This window comes from Azolla caroliniana, unplaced genomic scaffold (assembly GCF_043228905.1).
Source record: "Azolla caroliniana isolate FFs.n. ecotype wild unplaced genomic scaffold, voAzoCaro1.0.p SCAF_5, whole genome shotgun sequence".
NCBI lineage: Eukaryota > Viridiplantae > Streptophyta > Polypodiopsida > Salviniales > Salviniaceae > Azolla > Azolla caroliniana.
This window is the reverse complement of record NW_028230440.1, coordinates 7,210,992-7,235,311: the sequence shown is the minus strand read 5'-3', so window position 1 is coordinate 7,235,311 and position 24,320 is coordinate 7,210,992. Positions and strand designations below refer to the sequence as shown.

The window sequence follows — 24,320 nt, the reverse complement described above, 5'->3', positions numbered from 1 at the left end:
TCATTTGACAAGCGATGTAGGGAGTCATATGATATGGATGCATCAATAATGTAAAAAATATATAAGAGAGGATATGGCTGCAAACTATCCTCTTTGTTGTGGTGCTCAAGAAATATGGAGGATATAGTGACAATTTGGAGATGCAAGAGGGAAGCATGTTGTTGCCATCTAAAATTAACAAAAAATGGAGAATGGGGATACTTAAAGTTTGTCACAACTCTATAGCAACCATGTTCATGTATGATATTTAAAGCTTTCATATGCCGGCAAAGCCAAACATAGATGATCCACATCCCATGGTGGTGTAATAAAAACAAGGTATTTAAGCTGATTACAAAAGTAAGGTTTTCAATCCAAATGAAACAGTACATGGCTTACCACTAGGACACCACTTGCATATGTTTCCATTGAGCTTGTGCATTCGCCCTTTTACTCCAATGTTTGTAAGGTTGCACTTGCCATGACCTAAAACCACATCGACAATAAGCGCACCTTCAATTCCAATCACAATATCACCTCCTTTTATCTCATCATGTTTTATGCCTACATCAATTCTTTGTGCATCCAAATAGGTGATTATCAAATAAAATGCATGTGATTCATTATTAATTTTAGGACATATATGCAAAATGAGCTCCTAGTATAATGTGCAGTGTTCAAAAGAACTTATTTCTTGACTCAAGCTGATTTCATTACATGCCAATGCAACCATAATATAGTTTTAGATGGCTAAGGGTGTTCGTCTATGCCATTTTCAAATAATAGAACTTTGTGAAGCACATTAGAGTGTGTCAAATGAAATGTAGTTAAAAGTTCTCGATTGTGAACAATGTCATGACATAGGAATTTGCCTATTAAAAAATATTGCAAATGAGCTCATTAATTTTTTGACAAATGTGCATTATTCAACAATTATGATCTTTATAGCATTTCATCGTCTAAATGCCACAATAATGCTTAGCTTCTTTCTATGTTTAGGTTTTTTCTTTGTGTGCCAAATAATCTATCAAAGTGCACCGACCATGCAATCTTCAAGTGAAGATGCTTCATTCAACCTTGTTGTTTCTTTACAATTTTTCTATGTAGTATGCTCTCCTCCTTTTCATGCGAATCATCAACCCAAACAAAAAACCAAATTTAAAAAAACTGTTTCGATGGGTAATGGTATCTTCCCACATCCAAACAAAACAATTTATTTGTCATTATGTTTCCGGTTGATAATTTCTTTCAAAATCTCATCTTTATCATAACATCAACCTTGGTTGGCTCTTACGTCCATGTTCATTTTCCATCAAAGCTACCTCAATTCTCGTGCTTCTTTTAATAATTGCATATGTGATATATACTTTGATATAGTGATAAGGTATTTATTGCAACTTGCCCTTCGGCTAAAAAGTAAACATATTGGTATTCTTTCTCTACGTAGGATTCAAAATTTGACAATGAAACACAACAAGTTCTTTCAAACTCTTAAAAGAAAAAAGTATGGGTGTAGCTCAGATGGTAAGGTTGCCCAATGGAGATCGGGTGGTCATGGGTTCAACCCCTACATTTCACGGTGGCATCTAGTGAATTAAGAGATATATAAGAAGTATATAATAGAGAGGTGAGGAAGTTGGGTTTCAAACCCAGCAGTGCTTGTAGTGCAAACAACTTACCACTAGGGTAAGGTAAAAAAGATAAAAAAAGTATGGTCATAACTTTGAGCACACCCTTGAAGTGTGCCTCTTGTATGGCAATACAAATTTAGACAAGTTTGTTATTCAAGCCTTAGACTTTAAAAGACGGGTAACTTCATGTTGCTTCATTTAAAACCACTTCTTTATGTAGCTAAACATTAGTGATAGTATCTATTATTTGCATATTATTTACATTACCCTTGTCATAAAGATGGATATAGGTAAAGGCATACAATGCGGTGCATGTATCTTCTATCTTTGCATTAACTATTTAAAGGACAAATTTGACACTTTGGCATAGTAGCATAAGATAATGTACCTTTTTTGAGAATGTCATAGACACCCGTTAACATCAAGATATTTTCATGTATTTTAGTGGTTCACAAAGCATACATTGTTTAGATTTATAAAGATCGATTAAACTTTTAAAAGCCTTTAATGACGATACACTTATGTATTCCAAATATACATTGCTCTTCGAACAACTTGTCCAAAGTTAGTCTATTTGTTGAGAATTGTGGTTTAAGATGACATTAGTAAGCTTGTATTTAGGATAGGTTCTTAGAGACACAATCTATTATTTGAGGTTTATAGTTCAAGAAGGTATCAATATTGTATTGAGCATTGGTTCTTAGCCACCAACAATCTATTGTTTGAGAATCATGGTTTAAGGAGTTGTATACTAAGATCATGTTGAAAGGAACGAATGATAAAGTACATCAGGATTTGTGTGGTGTTGGATATGTTATAGGATTATCCAAATGAAATCCATCAAATAGCAAACACATGGCTTGTTATTTGTGCACGTGACTTTCTTGTGTAGATTGTTTAATGTTGCAAATCTGCCAAGTTTGAAAAGCCATCTAACCTAAATTTAAGCAATAAACAAACATCTCTTCTTTTGCACGTAATGTCTTCTCACTATCTAGTAGACAATGAGATTGTGGTGTTGACCTAATGTAATGTAGATCCTCCATAAAGGTTGAATTTGGATAACATATCTTACAATTATGGTCATAATCAATTGTCTTCAGTTTTTTTCACGTTTATGGTCTTGAAATACTTCAAATATAAATAAATCGCTCTTGAGTTTATCAAGAATTTGATTTCAATGTCATCTTTGTTCCAACTTGTCATACTATGAAACACATGTAAAATGTGCTATGTAACATCAAACCTACTGCTTGAAGCTCGAACCCATAACTTTTAGACAAGAAAGCATCAAATTTCAGATTTTATTGTTTGTTATGATGAATTTCTAAAGTTATCGAGATGAATCATGAAACTACCAAAATCGAATTTCGGGTGCATGCTTCCACGTATCAATCTCAATTATGATACTTGGAGCCATTATGTTCCATAAATTCCCTTGGAAGGTTTCAATGCAAGAAACATATGCTTGTGAAAACAGGCCATTCTTCATCTATTATAATTTATACCAATAACTAGAAACAAATTTTTTTTGGGCCATACGTGATAATACCATTGGGAACTTTGCTAGCCTCTTATCTCAAAACAGACGCATTTAATCAAAACAAATGTAATTGTGTTTCATGATGACACCATGAAATTCCAAAGAAACAATTGACATCTCCCTTTATTGCAGTAAATGTTTATCGAATAAGTGTCTGAAGAAAAATCGTTGATTCTATGTTATCCTTAGATATTTCCAAAAAACTTTAAGCCATTTTGCAAGGCTGACTTAAGGAACAAGTTGATTATTGGTTGTCATTAATTGTTTCCGAATTAATAAATTCTCCATGTTGGGCCTTGGCTTGAGAAATAAGTTGATTACATATATATTCTCCTTTACTTTTTTGTTTTCTTTTTTGCAAGAAGCCATGTTTCAAGGGTGAATTGTTTTCTGCAAGCAAACCGGCTTACAATGAGAAAATCAGTCACAATCAGTATTCACAAATTTTATTACCCTAATGGATTGCATAAAATATGGTCAACCAAATGTCTAGATTGGTCAGTGAATCCCTTTTCCACTCTTTTGGAATTAAGACATGAAATAGCTACACATGTCTTCAACACCATTATAGTTGGAACGTAGACTATGGAAAGACAAGGTTTATTATTTAAACCTGGCTATTTTAAAATACCTAGGTATACACATAGATCATCCACACTCACTACCAGAAGAGAGAATATAAATTGAGACATCGCTTCGAAAATCTTCCCATTTAAAAAATATTGCATCGAATAGGATCTCCCCTATTTGCCTTTGCCTTTCGCTTTTTTAGATGATTACCTTAAATTGTGACACCTTGATTCCTCTTTGACTTTATTGAACTACTTTTCTACACATTAGCTTTAAATTATGAATAGATGCCCTGAAAATGAAATAATGTTCGAACTTGCACCTTACTTCAAGCTCTGCGAACATCAATGATGTAAAGTAAAATCCTTCCTAGATTTAGGATATTGAAACGAAAACATGCTAGTATGTAAAGTAAACAACTCCTCGATCTACCTCCACTTGATTCAGTATTTGACTCATCATTGGAAAACATACGTGCATAACTAGTAAACATGTATTTGGAGGTGGTTTAAAGTATGACACAACTCTTCTTCAAGGAATGAGTGCCATAATATATATCTCCATTGCAAAACACATTTATCAATTGTGATATTTTTATGTTGGCAAGTTTCTAAGAATGCCATTGAGTTTTAGGTGTGCTTGCTAAATACATGTTGAATATCTGTTGATCAATCTAGATATTTGTTTTACTTGACACATTGGTGGTTCACTACTTAAACAATTGATTAATCTATGGGAAGCCGCTACTTTAATGTTGTCAAATAGTATCATGTTGCTTGATCACTCATCATTGACACACATTACTTAATTAGTAGCACTATGTGTAATCCATGTCTACTCATATATATCACATTCCTCAACTATGGAGGCGTGATTAATATGCAATATACTACTTACTTAACGCACATTTCATTATTAATTTAATTGAGACATGACAAGTTAATATTGAGCAAGGTGTTTGATTGTGACACTTTCATATTAATTTAACAAGGATGTGGTGTTTGGCATAAAGAAGAATTCTACCCACATACACATGCAAATAATTGGCATGAGGTTTTTATTTCCTTTGCATTATGTACATATTGGGAAGATATTTTATAAGTATGTAGTTAATCTACTTTCATTTTAGATTGCAACAGTCCCTTCCACAAATTTGTCCATAAAAACAATATTTCATTTGCATTCCCCAAAATTTATTTTTATCACAAAAAAGGGTTTACGCCTTATTGGGTGCTTAACCTCATTGATCGGTGATCATCATTGAGAAAAGGACAAGAGATGAACATAAAATATTTACTATCAATTTCCATACCACCAAATATTACCTTACATTAAACATGTGGGAATTTAAGATAAATGGATTTGAAAGGAGAGAGATTTGCCTCACCAATAGAATCTCATCAATGAAGGGCTCAATCCCCTTTATATAGCTCAACTACTTACATTTGCAGCCTTCCACAAGTTCCTAGATGTCACTGGTCCTTATGAAATTGTCCCATTCACCTAACCATAAACTATTGAAATTAACTTTAGAATTGCTCCATAAGGTTATGCACATGATGCATTTGGATGTGTATAATCGAGTACATTCTCATGTTGAATTACAAACATATCCGCAATTTGTGTCTTTTAAGTATCTTGGTACCAAGTGATGTTCAATGCCGTCCCACACCCAAAAGGTGTCGAATGCACTTAGGCAATGTTTTGAACTTCCTATGTGTTAACAAATTGGAGATCTATATTAATTATAAACATGGAAACCTCATGTAGGAAAGTTTGAAAGTTTTTTTATGTAGTTAAAAACATTAACAATAATCTTGATAGGAACATAAAATATGGTGTGAGAATTTGATAGAATATATTACGAGAAACTTGTAGTGCCCATAGGAGGCCTTCATCTAATGACTTTTCATGGCTGCCCTCCAGATGATCAAAATGAGAACAAATGCAACCAAGATTTGAACTCTAAATACAATATTGTGGTTTAGTACAAAATGCGTAAGGCCAAATTTCATTGTGGGACATGCCAAACAATTCTAAGAAGAGAGTAAGGGTAAGAAATTATGTAATCATGCTAATAACCGAGGGAATAACGACAACAATGAGAGTAATTGAAAATGTGCTACTTTGCAATTTTTAATGACTTCAAGTGGTTTTGGATTTATGCAACAAGAATATTATGTGGATTACAAGATGAAGAAAGGGACCCCGAGTGTGAGGGCAAGCAATACTTTACTTTCCCCCAAATCAAGTTGATGACATCTCCTCATTTTTCGCATGTACTAATAGGACATGTATTTATAGTAATGGAATTGTTAATATATTAAAGGAATTGATAGAATATTAGATGTGAGCAATGAGAATTGAAAAAATATGCTCTTATTATCGCACTTCATCAAGAAAGAGAAGGGGACGGCAAGAGATATAGAGTTAAAAGCTTATTGGAAGAGATTTAGATTTAAGGGTTATTGCAAGCCATGATATATAGAGCAAATGCATAAACCTAGGAATATATGTCAGTTCGTGGAGAGCCAAATGACTATGGATTACTATGATCAAACCCATGGAGTTAAGTTTTCAACACAAAACACACATAAGAGATGACACTACTACATATGAGCCATTCAATATTCGTTACCTCCATGGGCTGATAATGTAACTTGTAAGCCTGCTACTTGTGGAGGCTCTTTTGTCAACTTGTTTCAAGCACAAAGATCATGGTTGTAACATGAAAGCCGATCCCCATTGGATCCATCACTCTTATAATGCAAAATGAGACAAAAGTGGAGGAGGGCAGGTAGGCAAGCGAGGGATGAAAAGGCAGAGGGAGGAGGGGTGGTTGATGCGGGGGTGACATGAGACAAAGGGTAAAAAGGGGCAGTTAGATGGTGTCCGAGGCTTGCCGTCCTTGATGGCCTTTACATTGAAATTGGCCTAGGTTGGGGTGGGATTATTCGAGTGGCACGACTTCCGAGCGACTTCTTCTTCTTCTTCATGAGGTATGGTGCGCCCAGACCCACAACAGGCAGGCATACATACATACATACATACATACAAACATACAAACATGCAAACATACATACATACATACATACATGCAAACATATGTATATACTACTATATAGAATAATGTATGTATATGGATGGATGGAAGGGGCATGGGAAAGGCCCCTTAAAACACACACAGAGACAGAGAAACACGAGAAGGTAATGGCAGAGAAAAGGAAGACACAGACACAGACACAAGGAAAGTGAGGGGGGGGGGGGGGGGGGGGGCAGCAGAGAGATCGATAGTTATCTCATACATACATACATACATACATACATACATAGATGGGGTTGGTTAATGAGAGAGAGAGAGAGAGAGAGAGAGAGAGAGAGAGTGTATCTGTGTGTGTGTGTGTGTGTGTGTGAGAGAGATAGAGATAGAGATAGAGATAGAGAGAGAGAGAGAGAGAGAGAGAGAGAGAGAGAGAGAGAGAGAGGGGGGGGGGGGAAGAGTAGTAAACACACTCAGAGAGAGAAAAGTATTTTGCATGTTTCCATTAATCCAATCTCCTCTGTACTACTTACTAGGTCCCCAACCCTAATTCTTCCTCTGTGTGTCTAGCTATCTATCAATCTATCTATCTATCCATCCATCCATCCATGTATGTTGTCCCTGTTTCTCTCTCTTGCTCTGTTACCCACACAGAACGCTACAAAGCTTTCCTTTACTAAGTAGCCAAACTCAAGAAGAAGAAGAAGAAGGAGCAGAATAAGAAGAAACCTCATCGCCCACTTTTGATCCCCCCCCCTACTCCCCATTTGCAGCTCAGGGCGAGAAAGAAAAAGAAAGCAGAAGAACACGCAAAAGAAAGAAGGATTAAGGAGGAGGAGAAGAAGAAGATCATATCCATGGAAGAATCTAAAAGAACATTATTCTACACTCCTCTTCTTCACCTCCATCTTCATCATCTTATTCTCCTCCTCTTCATGCTATCGTTGCCATCATCCCTTGAAGTTTGCTTTGCTAGGTTCGTTGTGGAGAAGAACAGTATAAGCATACTTGCACCGGAATCCATAGCAGGGAAGCATGATAGCGCTATCGGGAACTTTGGAGCTCCTGACTATGGAGGATCGATGATACTCGATGTTCAGACGCTTTCTTCCTCTTCTAAAGGAAGCGATTCTGATGGTTGTAAACCTTTCGAACCTGAAGCTTTCAAGAGAACTGGGCCTAAATCAAACCCCACTGTTGCTCTACTGGATCGTGGAGGTCTTTTCTCGTTTTCTTCTCCCTCTTATCTTAAATTCGTCTATATGCATCTTGAATGAACAAGTGTAATGGAAAGGCCGTAGAGAACCAGAATGTTTATGTAACCCTGAATACGTAGCTCCTTAAACCCTAATCACTGAAATACCTAAACCGTAAAATCGAAAGTCGAAAAAGTACAAGCCAAACGATAAGAATTGAAGTAAGGGACACCCAAATCATCCTTGGATACGAACAATAAGGAATGAAAAGAACTATATAAGAATGTGTACTTACAATTATCTTCTTGCTTGATTCCCAAGGTATGCCCTTTTATATCTCTTAACAAAAGCAAGTAGATATGGGAACTAAAACCTAAATCCTAAAACCCAGAAATGTACTGATTACTAAACCCTAAAATCTGAAATACATATTTAATACGATTAATTAGATTTGTAGTGAATGTGACTATTGTCTTGTTTGATTGCGGTGATACGGGTTATTTTTACTTAAAATTACCTCTTTTAAAATGTAATGAAAGATATTTAGAGAACCATATCGAGGACTGAATGTGTCACCCTTATGTACATACGAAATGATGAGAAAAAAACCTGAAAGTAATGAACATGAATTTTGTCTTGCACTATTGTGAGAAAAATGGTAATGAAAGAACTTCAGTGCACCAGAATAAATGTTAAGCCCTAAACCACATGACATGATGAGAGAATTTATAGCATCAGAATTGAGGGCTAAATCTTAAGCCACACGTGAAATGATGAGAGGGAAAGCAATGAAAAAAATTATTGCACCAGATCGTGTTGTGAACTGTGACCCTGAACTGCACATCTCATGGTAATTATTAATCTAAATGCAATGAATAAAATTTGGAGCAAGTAAGGCATCCCAAAACCTTAAATCTCACATAAGTTTCTCAGTGTGCAGTGAGGAAAAGAAAAGCTGTGAAAGAAACTCAGAGCATAGACGACATTATTTTGCTTAAGAGTAGTTTTATGGTGCAATAACAAGAGATAAAAGCAATGAAGAAAATTGAGAGCAAAGAAATCATCCTTAAATCCCATGCCATAAAGCGTATGTTCTTTGATCAAGAGTAACCAAAAGTGCAACAATAAGAAGGAAAGTAATGAAGTAGTTTTCGAGAGAAAGGAGCACTATTGAATCGAGAGATCCAATTATTTGCTTAATTATCACACTGATTCATCTCACATGCTTTTGCAGGATGCTATTTTGCATTGAAAGTCTGGAATGCTCAACAAGCAGGTGCTGCTTGTGTCCTTGTGGCTGACGATCGAGTAGAGCCTCTCATTACAATGGACTCTCCTCAAGAAGACAAAGGTGCAGCTGAATATCTCCAGAACATCACCATTCCCTCAGCCTTGATCGAAAAGACGTTGGGAGACAAGTTGAAGGCTGAGTTGGCTAAGAAAGAAACCGTCACAGTAAAGCTTGATTGGTCTGAATCTTTGCCACATCCTGACGAAAAGGTTGAATATGAGTTTTGGACGAGTAGTAACGATGAATGTGGTGCAAAGTGTGATGCCCAGGTGGAGTTTGTGAAGAGTTTCAAGGGCGCGGCTCAGCTTCTTGAAAAAGGTGGTTATACTTCATTCACACCTCATTACATCACGTGGTATTGCCCTGATGCGTTCATCAAGAGCAAACAATGTCAGTCACAATGCATCAACCATGGAAGATATTGTGCTCCTGATCCAGAGCAGGATTTCAAAAAGGGATATGAAGGGAGAGATGTGGTTATTGAGAACTTGAGACAGCTTTGTGTGTACAAAGTTGCCAATGAATCTGGGAAACCGTGGGTGTGGTGGGACTATGTTACCGATTTCCATATAAGATGTCCGATGAAAGAGAAGAAGTACAATAAAGATTGTGCAGAGAAGGTCATACAAGCATTAGGTAGGTGCTTTTATGATCAATGGACATATTTGGATAGATTTACACCTCTATGATTTTTTTGCTTCGTTATGGAAAACCCAATTGCTATATGTATTCCATAATGCACTTAAACAACTTTCATCCACTGTTCTTCTGGTTTCAGACAATGTTTATGGTTATACCGTTTAACAGGAATCTCAGCCAATGACGTTCAGTCATGCATGGGGAATCCTGATGCTGACTCTAACAACCCCTTTTTGAAAGCGGAACAAGATGCACAGGTTTGCAGCGTAATACTCATAAAATGAACGTGTTTTTTGTTAAACGATCTCATTGTAATCAAGTACTCTGATCAAGGTTTGGGATTAATTTTATATTTTCTTACTCTTTCTCTCTCTCTCATATCATCTCATGCATCAAGGTCATGATCATGGGTTGCAAGGAAACATAGAGCGCTGATTTCCGTTTTATTATGGATAGTTTGAATTAACTCGTATATGATTTTGTTCATAGGGAAATTTTGGCCGCTTATAGATGTAAAATATCTTTCATTCATTCATTCTGGCTGTTTCAATGGTGGTTTACTGTGTTTTCGTAAAATTGAGAGAACCCTAGTATGGATTGCCATTGAGAGAGCCTTAATACAGTTATGAATCTATTTATTTATCTTTCATCAATTGAATATTGAATATTTACTTTGCTTCCAGGTTGGCCAAGGAGCCCGAGGTGATGTCACTATTCTACCCACTCTTATCATAAATGATAGGCAATATCGAGGTGGGTCTTAGTAAGAATGAATCTCCAGAATCTTTTTCCTTATATTATCTATAGATTTCTATTGTTATATCTTTGAAATGTGTTACATATCGGCAGGAAAGCTTGACAAGGGTGCAGTGCTGAAAGCTGTTTGTGCTGGGTTTAAAGAGAGTACTGAACCACCTGTGTGCCTTAGTCCTGGTATAAATACATGCTAACCTATCCATTGGTGCACAATAACTGCATCACTAAATATCTAACAACCTAAGTACTGTTTTTTAACCTTTATTTAGACATGGAAACGAATGAATGTTTGACACACAATGGTGGTTGCTGGCAAAGTGAAGCAGCAAACGTAACTGCTTGCAAGGTACTAATGTGTAAACATTGACATATGGAGCTGTCATAATATGACTTTGTATGGGGAATGCCATGGTTTTACCCTCCCCGCCCAAATAATATCATTTTGATAATCAATGTATACCCATTTACAACAGGATACGTTCAGAGGTCGTATTTGTGAATGCCCAACTGTTCAAGGGGTTCAGTTTCAGGGAGATGGTTATACTTATTGTGAAGGTTGTGACTTCTAATACTCTTCTGTTTGTTTATTTTGTTGATATTTGACGTATGCACGTCTTTTTCTTTTTCAGTGGATTTAAGCATATTACTTTGTGATGAATTGCTTTTTAAACATCTTCTATGTGATATAATTCTAATTTCAAGGAAGATGGTGAATGCTCACCGTTAAGGTGTGATTGTCTAATGTTTCTCTCTTGTCATGTTATCATTTTTACTTTTCTGGTGATTAAGCATTTTATATTGTGATGATGGGTTTTAAACATCTTGCCATATAACACTTACCTAGTAGAGGTGAGACTGAATGCATTTTCTTTGCTTTCTACAGCTGTAGGCCCTGGACGATGCAAAATAAACAATGGAAATTGCTGGTCTGATACCAGGAATGGTCAAACGTTTTCTGCTTGTCAAGTAAGTATCTTTTGTGACTGTTTTGAGCTGTAATAGGTTTGCTACACCAAAGGAAATCACATAATTATCTCTTTGGTTTTCCAGTCATCTCATTTGAAAGGCTGTGATTGCCCTCCTGGTTTTCACGGGGATGGCAAACTAAAATGTGAAGGTAATGCTACAACACTTCATGTTCCTCTCTGACCTATCTTTGCACCCAGCTCTCTTTTTAAGCAGTACACACTTTTTTTATTGTTAACAATGTGCATTCTCATTTGCGATGTTCACTAGTAAAAAAATCTCTTGAACATTGAGATTTACTTACCAACTCTGCACACATTGTGAATGTTGTTTCCAATTAGTCATAGTTTATAAATGCTATGTATGCATTGTTATTTGTGAGTTTGTGAATGAGAGGAAATCCCATCTCACCTCTCTTTTGTTACAGATATTGATGAATGTAAAGAAAAAACGGCATGCCAGTGTCCTGATTGCAGCTGTAAAAATACTTGGGGTGGATATGAATGTTCATGCAAAGGTGGTCTCCTTTACATGAAAGAGCAAGATACATGCATTGGTAAGGCATTGTTTGGCCATAACATTTGGCTGTTGCAATATGTGAATTACAGAAGACTTTTGCCAATAAAAGTAATTAGAATTATATATGGATATTTCTTGCTATGCCATCTTTAAGAGTTTCCGGGTTTAGGGTTTAAGGTATAATGCTCTCATTGTTCATATGCAGGTAAGGGTGCGGGAAGGATCACCTTGATTGTAGCTGTTTTGATCTTTGCTCTCCTTGCTGGAGCATGTATTGCCGGATATATCATATACAAGTATAGGATACGGGTGAGTGTATCTATCATGTACCGTACCAAGTATAGAAGACTAACAAGAGTATCATATGCAAGAGTAGAATACTAGTGAATACATAAATATGCAATTGTTGGTATACATGAGTCTAAAATATGGTAATGTGTATCTTATACAAGCCCAGAATATGGGCGTGTATAAAGTCTGGAACAGGGGTGTGTGTATCATATACAAGTCTAGAAAATGTGTGAGTATATCATATACAAGTATAGAATATGGGCAAGTGTACCATAAACAAGTACTGGAATATGGGCTGAGTATATAATATACAAGTACTGTGATACGGGTGAGAATATTATTAATTAACAGAATAGGGATGAGTATATAATGCCGAGGTGATGATATGGGTGAGTATACCATACCTAGTATAGGGTATGGGTGAGTATATCATACACTGTATATGAGTGAGTATATCATACATACAAGCATAGCTTATGAAGTTTAGTTAACCCAAAAGATTTGAAGAAAAATATGGTGTTTATGGATTAAATTGTTGATTTTTTTTGTTCAACATTTCTTAAAATGCAGTCATATATGGACTCAGAGATACGTGCGATTATGGCTCAATACATGCCTTTGGATAGTCAAAATGATGTTCACCAACCGTTACACGAAGATATGTCATGAAGATGAATTACATAAACGCTGCATTTTGCATTTTGCACGAGTAAGTTGGAAAAGAGTTTAGATGCAAAGGGAACTTTTTTCAAGAGTTTTTCTCTGGAGAAACACACGCACACATGCACATATAAATGCTCATATGTAAAAATATTTTATAATGGAGCAAAAAGATGTGATGTGAAGTTTTGAAGGTGTTTTATGCCTCTCGATAAGGTTTGTTTCTCTGACTTGAGAATTGGATCGATGGATGGAGATTATCATTTCGGGAATCCTGTGACTACATTTGCTTGAATATTTGCTTATGGTAGTCATGAGACAAATAAAATGAATGACAAGCTATTTGAATGCTGAATACATATATATATTTATTTCTTTTAATTGTTTTTAACACGTGCACTATCATTTGGATGATTTCATGTGATATTGGAACACAATCAAAACATGATTGCACAGATGAGATACTTGCAATGGTTATGTAGAAATTAAAGCTCTTTTGGCACTCAGAAAACTGTATTAGGTAGAAACGTGTTTGAGCTTTTAATGGGCTTGTAGTGAGATATAAAGAACCCTTATTAAGGGATTTCACACCTTGGTTAACCTATTATTTCAGCCATTTTAGAGGTACTCCATGAACATGCTTGGAGGAGATTCTGAGCTGAAAATGGCTTTTTAAACACAAATCTTCAATGGCAACTTGTGAGTACTGTTTATGCCATGATAGTTGATGTGCTGATGTCAGAGTCTCCATAACATTTGGCTGGAAAACATTTTGTTGAATGTTGTTGAGGGTAGTTAACATGCATATGGTACTTCAAAGTTTGGTAGCAGGAATCTCTTATCATTTAAAAATGTGTTGTGACTTATACTGATAAATCTGGGAGCTGAAAAGTCTGTCGATTCAATTCTGAGCTAGAACAAGAAAAGTAGTTACAAACATTTATGAGCTATATACTTAGAGGTTCACATAATTGACAATGTTGATAACAAAGATTGCATGTGGTGATGATTTTGCCGAGTGTCACTATATAAAAATGATTCTTGTGTAGCAAAAGCTTGTGAGCCAGACCTAGTTAAGAGTTGCTAGATATTGAACTTCAGAAGGGTGCCTAGTGTCACTATATAAATGTTTCTTGTCTAGCAAAAGCTTGTGAGACAGACCTAGTTAAAGAGTTGCTAGATATGAAACTTCTGAAGGGTGAGACACCTGCTCAAAGGCAAGTAAATCTAGTTGGAAGTACGTGGTAAGAGTGGATGTTTTGCAAGCAATGTTTGATTGCTATGAAAACGATTTATAGCTTTTTTGTTCTAGTTCTTGACGAAATGGCAGGATTGGTTGAATGTCATAATCTAAATGGTCTTTTGATCTCAAGTCAAATGGTTGCAAATTGTTGAAGAGATATCAAAATAATTTGGAGATTTACTTTTGCTAGCTATAAAATTCAATTTCTAGTCTCCCTCAAGTGGAATAATGTTTGTTTCTGATTGTGCTTTTAATAAGGAATTGAGGATGAGAGTGTCAAAAGCATGATTGGTTCATTTTGCTCCAAGTTTAGGAGCTTAGTTATAGAAATAATTTTGATTTTTATGTGACCAACTTCGACCAATCATTCAAGGTAGTTTTGAAAATAACCAAGAAGTAAAATTTCTAGTGTGCACAGTTAGGTGAAATTTCCCACCTAGATTTTGTAATGATGATAATAATTCCGTAATGTCAAGGTGCAACGTGTTACACTAATCAAGAATTTTACTACTACACGAGTTAGGGTTAGGTATTTCAATTGTAGAAAATTCAATAAGGTAGCCGCAAGAGACAATGCCTGTGGAGGGACCTCTAAAGTCTCTGATGGAGTATGAAAGCAATTCTTTTGTATTGTGCTAAGAATGACTTGCACTACTCTTTCATATTTTATGTATTGGGTCTTTTTCGATACATTTATCCAATTGTTCTCTTAAACTTCTAGGCTTTTAAAGCTTTCACATTTCTTTCTCTTACACATTCCCAACCACTTCTTAATTTGAGACTTTGTTCACAATAACTAATACATCTAACACACTTTGCACTTTCTTGAAAGACTCTTTTTCCACAATTGTCTTCACCCACATCTCATTGTTCTCACATTTTCCTTTTGGATATCTCTATTGCTCCCTTTTCTCATTCTTGTTCAGCCCAATCCACATATGAACACATATTTGGATAGTGTTTATTTTCATTGATAACTTGTTTACTTCATGCTTGTGTACCCAAGCATCAAGATTCAAGACACAAAATTCATCTACATATTGTTGTAAATAGTACACATAAAGGCATAACGGCAAGTTGGCTGAACTAGCATGAACTCTCTAATCCTTACTTGATAAATAGAACTACAATTGGTAAAGAAATTGTTTATTCACGTTGGTTAGTTGCGTTGATAAGAATTGCGGTATATCATGCAAAAGTTGGATCGTCATATTTGATGTATAGTATGTATTGCCTATGTCCTCTCTTGTGACCTACATGTGATTATATGTCGTGCTCCTCACTATAATTCAACCACTATGTTGAAACCACTGGCTAGCTCCATGTAGGTTGCACTGCAATTCCATTGTGTGTGGTGAGTTAATTGAGCACCGCCACCTATGTTCAACCCTTACATGATTGATATTCTAACATCATAACCTGTACAAAATTGTTGTATAACTCAAATTAGCAGCGTTTCTATTGTTTGAACTATGTTCCCAAACCATTATCTTTAAGGATTTGCTGAAGAGATTCTAGACATTCACTTGAGACAATGTCCTAGTGGTAAAACCATCTATATTTCATGGTACTCACCAGTTTGTGAGGCATTCATCATATTCTTGTCATGGGTTTTTTTGAGTCTTATGGTTTTACCAAGGTTGTGCTAATAATCATTTTTGGTGTTTTTCACGAGTGTGGAATATAACTTTTGCCATTGTTTGTCCAATGTGATAAATGTTATTCAACTATCTTCTTTGTTGTCTTGTGAGGCAAAGTCACAATATGTCCCATCTACCAATGGATTATTAGGTTAGAGCCTTGCATATGCAAACATCATTGGCATTGCAAGAACATGATTCCTCTTCCCCCTTCCCATCTCAAACATCTTATTTTCTTGTTCCATGGTTCCATGCATATGGTCTTGCAACATTTGGTAGTGTACTCCACTCAATATAGGTACGAGATAATCATTGGGGTAGGACATGATTCATGGTCTCTTCCTTTTGTTGAGGTCCACCTATCACTTTCAACTAGAAATGCATTTCCTCGTGGTCATTGTTGACCATCTTTCACGAGTTTACTATCATCACGAAATGGCAACCCAAATCAACCAAACCATGAAAGGTGATGGAACAATCGATATTGTCATCTACATCTATTGATAAGCTTTATTGAAAGTGATTGGTTTCATTAATGTGGACGATAGTTTCATTCTACTGTTGGTATTTTTATCAATATGTGTTTTAGTCACGTTTGACTTATAAGTTTGTTTTATTTTGAACTAATAAAGAAGTGATGGAAAGATGTTTTCGGGTTTGTTGATAATGAAAATAGGAACAAATGATTCAATTATTGACCACTTTTATTGAGTTTTTTTCACCTCTTCATTGTTTGCTTACAAAAGTTAGGATTAGTATAGAGAAATGTCAACTATTTACCATATTTATTGCTTTTATCTTGGGTTATCTTTGATATTGTACAAATTCAATGGAGGATTATTTAAGCATTGATTATATTCATCAAATTATCTCGGTTTTTTAGGTCAATAAAAAACAATGGTCCATAGTGTTCTTAGTTGTGTTCATTGCGTTAGTGTCTCAATAAAGGAAAGCTCAGCACTGGGCACCTTGATCAAATTGTTTCGGTTTTGCGGTGGTTGTACAAGAAGTTCGCATCCTTAGAGGCACAATAGGTAGGAAACAGAGATCGGCACCTATGTGCTTTTTGCTATGTAGGAAGTTGTGGCCGGAATGTCACCATACCATGGAGGGGGCTTTGTGTGAATCCATAAAAGAACAAACTTAAAATGGGAGAGGCATTTGCATATCCATGATGCCCATTAGTGTGGGCTTACATGGCAACATGGTAGCGATGATGTGGCACAAGCCCCGATGACATGGCTGAGGACTTGGCAGTGGCGTGGCGCGGGCCCCCCACGGAGGAGAAGTCCACGTGGCAAGTCGTGCCGTTGGTGTGAATCCATAAGGACAAACTAAAATGGAGAGGCTTTGCATATCCATGATGCCCATTAATGTGGGATTACATGGCACCATGGTAGTGATGATGTGGCACGGCCCCCCTCCACCCGGACGATGTGGCCAATGATACGGCGATGACTTGGCGGTGATGTGGCGCGGGTCCCTACGGAGGGGAAGTCCACCTGGCAAGTCATGCCTTGTTGGCATGACGAGCGATGAATCGGAAGAGACGACGAAGAAAAGAGTTAAGGAAAGGACTGCTGCTTCTGCTGAAACTTCATCTAATCCTGCAACAGAGCAAAAGATGCAAGACGCACAGAGCTCAAGGTGACCATTTTCCTGATCTGATCGGTTGTCTTTGGACAGGTCAGGGCCTTGTTTCTAATTCTCTGCTTCTCTTTAACATCCGGTTCCGGGGGGCATCGTCTCTGTCAGATTTGGATATGTATGCATCCGAGTTTGGATCCCCTGTCAGATTCGTATAAATATGGTTTTTGGACTTCTGCGACTTCATGGATTGTTATTGTTTTGTGCGATGCGCGGTTTTATATGAATAGGGGTTTGAACCTATGGAAAATTAGGATTTGAAGTCTCATTGAAATTAAGAATTTGGTCCCCTCTGTGTTTCGTTTTGTATGAATAGGGATTTTCTTCCTCTTTTAGATTAGGGTTTGTGTGGAATGGTGAAGATTAGGTTTGTATAGATAGGGGCACGCCTCTTGAACAAGGTTTGTGTGGATAGAGTTTTGAGGGTTCGTATGAATCAGATATTTTTTATAGGGTTCTGGAGGTTGGGGTTTTCATGGATAGGTTTTTGTGAGGTTAGGGTTTCACGAGATCAGGGTTTGTATGGAATACTAAAGCTTATTCAAAGGAATCCTTCAGTATGATTCCGCTGCCATTGACACAGCTTCTGGAGCATTTCTCTCAGATTTCAGACGCATCGAACCATGTGCCTGTTTGCCATGGATGTTTTCTTCAGCTATCCTCCTTCTTTAAGAGAATCTCATCTGTCCTCAAAGAGGTCCAAGAAGGTTCTAGAATGGGTTCAGCCCCTTTGCAAACCATAATACCCCTTCTTGAAGCAGAGTTAAAGAATGCTGAGCAGCTTATCAGCATTTGTACAAGTAAGAGTAGATTCTATGTGCTCCTCAATGGCCCTTCATATGCCAAATGTATTCAAACTATACTTGGGTCTTTGGGACAAGCTCTTCTTCGCATTTCGTCATCATCAGATGGAATGGAGATTAGCCCAAAATTAAAGAACAAGATTAAACTTCTCTGTAACGATTTGCAATCAGTGCAGATTAGGGTGTCAACAGCTGAGGAAGATCTAATGGATGAGATTCAACTTAATGCAAGGAATCAACAAGCAGATAACAAATATTCAAATGAACTTCTCCTTAAGATTGCTACATTGGCAGGGGTCTCTTCTGATCCGAGTTCCTTAAGACATGAATATAATGAGTTAAGAAAAGAGAGAGAAAATTTAGAGCTTGATAAACAAGAAACTGAGGCTGTTCGCATTGGACGAATCCTCTCTCTACTTCGCTTTGCGGATGAATTGAGTATCATAATAGAGAGAGAAAAACACTACCAAGACCAAAGGAGCTGGCTAAATGGTCACATTCTACCACCCCTTCAAACCTTTTATTGCCCTATAACACAAGATGTGATGGAAGAACCGGTTGAAATTGAATCTGGATACACATTTGAGATGTCAGCCATACAGAAGTGGTTTCAGGAAGGTCATTCGGTGTGTCCTGTAACAAAGAGAGAACTTCAAAGCTTATCAATGAAGCCCAATAGGCTATTGAAGCAATCTATAGAGGAATGGAAAGAGCGTAATGCAATGATGAAGGTAACAGCAGTAGCCTCACGTCTCAAATCTGTGGATGAAAAAGAGATTCTTGAAGCTTTGCTTGAAATCCAAGACATGTGCGAAGAGAGGCCCGTGGCTAAATATTGGGTTACTGCTGAAGGTCTGATTCCGGTATTGGTGGGCCTTCTTAAATCAAATAAACGAGACCTCCGGAGAAAAACACTCATAACTTTGAACTCGCTTGTAGCAGATCATTCAGAAAACAAGGTAAGGACAAACATGTTCTTATTTGTAAGCTTGCATTTTTGTGTGTTAGAGTGCATGGGCCCTGTCTGAGCATCTTCATGGGAGAAGACATTCTTTATGCATGTGAATTTGCTACATGCAACTATGGTCCAACATTTGATATGATCACATGGAGAATTTGCCCATCCTTCGAATCAACAATTGCAAGAAATCTTAGATATTTTTCAAACGTTGTGGATTAGGACCTTCAATGATCATTGAGAAGACATGTCTTTATTATCATAGAATGTGCTACATGCATTGTATGGTCGAACATTTGACATGGAGGGAAAACACAGTCATCATCTGAACCACAAGAAGTCTTAGGCATTTTTTCTCAATATGAAGAACCTACATTAGGACTAGTGTTGTGAACCCATTTTGGGGTGGTGAACCATAAAGCAAGCATCTTTATTAAAAGTACATCTTTTATTTATTTACTCATGTTAAAATGTATATGCACTGTATGATTGAATATTTGGCATTGGTGCTGGGAGAGCATAGACATCCTTTGTGTTGACAATCACAAGAAGTGTTAAGGAATTTTCTCACTAAAATTCTCACATTGCAGTTTATCACTTGTTCATGAAAGAAGAATTTTTTTTTATGTGTGTGTGAACTTGTGGCACACATTCTACAATCAAACGTTTGACATGTGCAGTGAAAAGTGACCAAAGCATGATGCAGTACGGTTAAAAGGAAGCATTTTGTGGGAATATAGTCTAATGTACACTTTCTGCATTGTATAGGATGTGTACAGCTCAGAATCACATGATGCCCTTGGCCAAGCATCTTTATGAAATAGGACATGCTTTTTACTGCATGTACATGTGCCTCAATCACAAGAAGTGCTTTTATGCATGGAAATGTGTTGTATGATCAAACGTTTGAATGTTCACATGGAGAACACTTGTCATTCCTTTGAAGAAACAACCACTAGAAGTCTTAAGACATTTTCTATTGTCGAACAAAGACAGAACTTTTATAGCCACGAATGTGCCACATGCATTGTCTGAATTAAAGCTTGACATACGTGAACCAAGAACATTTTGCTACTGTGATTCCCACTTTACCTATTAGGACCAAACATTATACGCTTCTGTAGATGAGGTCGAGCATGTCTAGGTACAGAACATTGCTTGTAGAAACTCATAATGTTGAACGCTTTATAGAAACATGAAGGGAAGTTGGCCTCACATTGAAAAAGTATAAAAAATGCCTAAAATATCTTATATTTTTTGGTGCATGTCTGATGCTATTACTCATTTTCAGCAAAAAGTGTGTGATGCGGGAGCAATAGAATGTATTGTGCACTCCCTAGCTCGAGATGCAGGCGAGTCAAGACAAGCAGTTGCTTTACTCTTGGAACTTGCAAAAGAAGAAAGGTTATGCCATCAGATTGCTAAATCGCAGGGATGTATTTTGTTGCTGGTTACCATAGCCAATTCAGAAAATCCACATTCTGCTGCTGATGGAGTGGAGCTTTTGGAGCTATTTTCAAAGAGTGACATCAATGTTATTCTCATGGCAGAAGTCAATTATTTCAAACCACTCATTCAATCTCTTGAGAAAGGTTTCTCTCTCTCTCTCTCTCTGTCTGATATTACACTAGAGGTTTTTGTTGCTCTCATTCTGCAATCCCGTGATAGAGGTTGCTCTTTTTCTTTCTCTTATTTTCTTGATCTCATTATGCATATATTAGAAGTAGCTCTACACATTGTTTGTTTGATGATGCCTTTCTACCTTTCTATTCATCTTAGGACCATTCTTTGTATGATTGTTAATGCACTGCCATGGCACGTACCAGGCTCTTTTGGTTTATACATATAGCTGAATGGTTCTCATTATCTATCTCTTATAAGGAAGTGTAGTACAATACTTCCTAGATAGCACATGGCCTTATCTGGGGTTGGATGATGCCTGTGGATCAATCTGAATGCCTTCTTCACATGATTGTTTATCCATCAAGAGAGGTTCAACATGCACACATACTTCTCCTTATTATTTCCCTTTTACCTCTTAACTATATGTCTGGGGACCTTTTTCCATGGTGAGGTTCTTCTTAAGCACTGTTTGGAGGAAGCTGTAGCACAGTGCTTTGGATCCATAACTATATCTGGATTCCAGAGGATGATTATCGGTCCACATAATCCTGTGAATTTCTAATTATAATCTTTATCATGACTTAAAAGTAAAGAATTTTGCTTGATAGAACAGGATAGACAGGTCATCCATATTCTTCGTACAAGGTAGTGATCTTCATATATCTTGTATACTAAATTTATTAATGAAGCCTTAGCATTTTGGAGTCAGGCTTGATTAGTAAATAAAGTATATAAGATATTTAATGATCAAGCCTTAGCAATTTGGAGACGAGAAGCTCATGTGGCCAATATTTCATTGTTTGTTGCAACAGGATCACTTGAAACTCAGGTCCTGATGGCAAATAAGTTGTCTGAAATGCAATTGTCAAATCAGAGCCGAACGTTTTTGGTTCAAGAGGGGGTTCTAGGTCCCCTAGTCAAAATGATCTCATCAGGGAACATGGAATGCAAGGTTGCAGCATTAGGAGCCTTGCAAAACCTTTCCGTTTTAGAACAAAATAGAGATCTGATGATTAAAGCTGGAGTAATGGAACCCTTGTTGGATATCCTTTTCACAGTGAAATCTATAGGATCTACTATGAGAGAGCATGCGGCAGCCATAATCGCAAATTTATCAATGGCAAGTCAACCAATGAATATCAAGGATTTATGGGGTAACCAGAGGGATATTGATGAAACTATCCTAAAGCTCATTTCTCTTATAAATATAACAGGAACCAGTATACAAGGCCATATCCTCAAAGCCTTGAGTTACATCTGTAGTCATACCACTTCAGTGAGTCTAAGAGAGACTTTAAGAGGCAGTGGAAGCATTCAGTTGCTTATGAATTTCATGGATTCAGAGGACACCAAGGTACGTCTATATACATTAAAGCTCTTATGCTTCTTGACAAAAGATGGAGGGGCAGACACTTTAGCTGAGGAAATGACGCCTCATTTTTACAGCACTATTGTCAACATTTTCTCATCTGAGTTGCTCGATGAAGAGAAAACAGCAGCCATGGGCATACTAGGGAATCTTCCTTTATATAACAAGCAAGTGACAGACAGGATGCTTGAAAAAGGAATACTCACTTCCATTGTGTCCATTCTTGATGCATTTGTCTCTCGAAGACAGGGGGCATCAAGTGTTCCGTTGGTTGAGAATGCCATGTGGACACTTGTACGTTTCACGCTCTCGACAGACATACGGCTTCAAGAATATACTGCAAAACAGGGTATTGTTCCTTTATTGGTAAGCCTCCTCAAGTCTGGAACAACTTTGGTTAAGAGTAGGGCAGCCATGTCATTGCAACAGCTTTCAGAAAATACTCGAAATCTAAGCAAACCAATGAAGAAGTCGGGCGGGTGGTGTTGTTTCTCAGGTGATCCTCGTCAATCTGGGTGCATTCTCCATGGAGGAGTCTGTTCTATACAGGAAACGTTTTGCTTATTGGAAGCAGGTGCATTGCCTCCACTTATAAAAGCTTTGGATGATAAGGAAGATGAAAAAGATGAGGCTGTTCTAAGTGCATTGCTTACTTTTGTAAGTGACGAATTCTGGGAGAAGGGGTCAGATTTCATTGTTCAATATGGTGGTGTGAAACCTATAATTAGGAAGCTTAATTCGGAAAGTGTTGAAGTGCAAGAGAAAGCTTTGTTGATCTTGGAGAAGATTTTTAGGAAAGAAGAATACAGGAAGGAATTTGGGAGCATGGCTCAAATGCTTCTTGTCTCACTAACGCAAGACGGTGCAAATTTGATTAGACCTCTCGCAGCCAGAATACTATCTCATCTTAATATACTACATCCACAATCAACCTACTTCTGATGAATGCGTGTGTGAGTTCTCCTGCCTTACATGAAGTTAGAAGCTTCCATTTCGGGAGTTTGGGACTTGTTTTATGCTCAACTCATTCATACGAATAAAAATGGTCGCCAAGCTTTCGTGCCTATTGACATGTTGTGATTTATTGCAGATAGTCCTCGCATTTAACCTGGATGTGTTATTAGCTGATGACTACAATTTAAATCTTTTCTTTTGAATCAGTGTATATAATTTTGAAGTGCGAGTAAAAATAGCTGAGATACTTTTCAGATACAACAAGTTGGTCAGTGGCTTACAAGCCTGATAACATTTACCATTATGGATGTAAATGACACAATGAATATGTGCAGTGGATGATTTGCCACTGGTATTATTTGAATTGGCAGTTCAGATTGCACAATGATGGGACAGAACATGCTTCATTTTCCCTGTTGTTGATTGATGATTGTTTAGATTTTCATTACCCACTTTTTACCTCAAATTTTGTTGCCCTCTAGCATGTGCTAATATTCTTGTTCAAATTTTGGTGTCAAACTCTCCAAGGAATTATGTAGAAAATTAACTCAAAGCATACTGAAGATTATTTATACTTTCAAGTTTTAGTCACTCACTTTACAAGATATATCCACTCTGCACGAGGGTTCACCACTAAATGACATTTCATAAAGAGTGATTATCCACCCAAGACCATTAATAGGAATGGGCAGGAATTGAGTAAAGAAAACATAGAAGGGCTAAAGGAAAAGATACAATATTATCACCTTTGTGCTGTCACGTGACATCTTAAAGTAATATGCATAAAAACATTGCATTCTTTCAGATTGGGCTGAAAGGATCTAACATAATTGAATGAAGGAGCTACTTGTATGTCAATGTGATGAGTAGACTGGGTTGGGAATATACTCCTCAATTCCACAGATTTCTGATTGATTTGCTAAATAACCGATTTTACTGTGTCATGATAAGCCTATGTAGTTATCACTTCGCAGTTGAGAATGAGATTGCACAATTGTGGAT

General features: G+C 37.0%; 2 protein-coding genes across 2 annotated transcripts; both read left to right on the top strand.

Moving 5' to 3' along the window:
* Window positions 1–7,579: 7,579 nt before the first annotated feature.
* LOC147863985 (vacuolar-sorting receptor 1-like) lies at window positions 7,580–13,462 on the top strand. The gene is made up of 12 exons (XM_087319617.1): window positions 7,580–7,981; window positions 9,194–9,886; window positions 10,058–10,146; window positions 10,573–10,642; window positions 10,739–10,822; window positions 10,915–10,991; window positions 11,119–11,200; window positions 11,529–11,611; window positions 11,696–11,762; window positions 12,039–12,167; window positions 12,336–12,439; window positions 12,992–13,462. The coding sequence occupies exons 1-12, from the start codon at window positions 7,621–7,623 to the stop codon at window positions 13,088–13,090; spliced, it is 1,938 nt and encodes a 645-aa protein (XP_087175743.1). The 5' UTR covers window positions 7,580–7,620; the 3' UTR covers window positions 13,091–13,462.
* Window positions 13,463–17,819: 4,357 nt separating this feature from the next.
* Window positions 17,820–23,728, top strand: LOC147863984 (U-box domain-containing protein 44-like). The gene is made up of 3 exons (XM_087319616.1): window positions 17,820–19,373; window positions 20,664–20,964; window positions 21,808–23,728. Exons 1-3 carry the CDS (start codon window positions 18,171–18,173, stop codon window positions 23,304–23,306), a joined length of 3,003 nt encoding a protein of 1,000 aa, XP_087175742.1. The 5' UTR covers window positions 17,820–18,170; the 3' UTR covers window positions 23,307–23,728.
* Window positions 23,729–24,320: the final 592 nt, after the last annotated feature.

What these genes read in the sequence shown, in the direction of transcription:
- LOC147863985 (XM_087319617.1), top strand. Translation starts at nt 7,621, where the DNA reads ATGGAAGAATCTAAAAGAACATTATTCTACACTCCTCTTCTTCACCTC. An exon ending in TGCTCTACTGGATCGTGGAG is followed by an intron (nt 7,982 to 9,193) that starts GTCTTTTCTCGT and finishes ATGCTTTTGCAG; the next exon opens with GATGCTATTTTGCATTGAAA. An exon ending in TATACAAGTATAGGATACGG is followed by an intron (nt 12,440 to 12,991) that starts GTGAGTGTATCT and finishes CTTAAAATGCAG; the next exon opens with TCATATATGGACTCAGAGAT.
- LOC147863984 (XM_087319616.1), top strand. Translation starts at nt 18,171, where the DNA reads ATGATTCCGCTGCCATTGACACAGCTTCTGGAGCATTTCTCTCAGATT. An exon ending in CAGATCATTCAGAAAACAAG is followed by an intron (nt 19,374 to 20,663) that starts GTAAGGACAAAC and finishes ACTCATTTTCAG; the next exon opens with CAAAAAGTGTGTGATGCGGG. An exon ending in CATTCAATCTCTTGAGAAAG is followed by an intron (nt 20,965 to 21,807) that starts GTTTCTCTCTCT and finishes TTGTTGCAACAG; the next exon opens with GATCACTTGAAACTCAGGTC.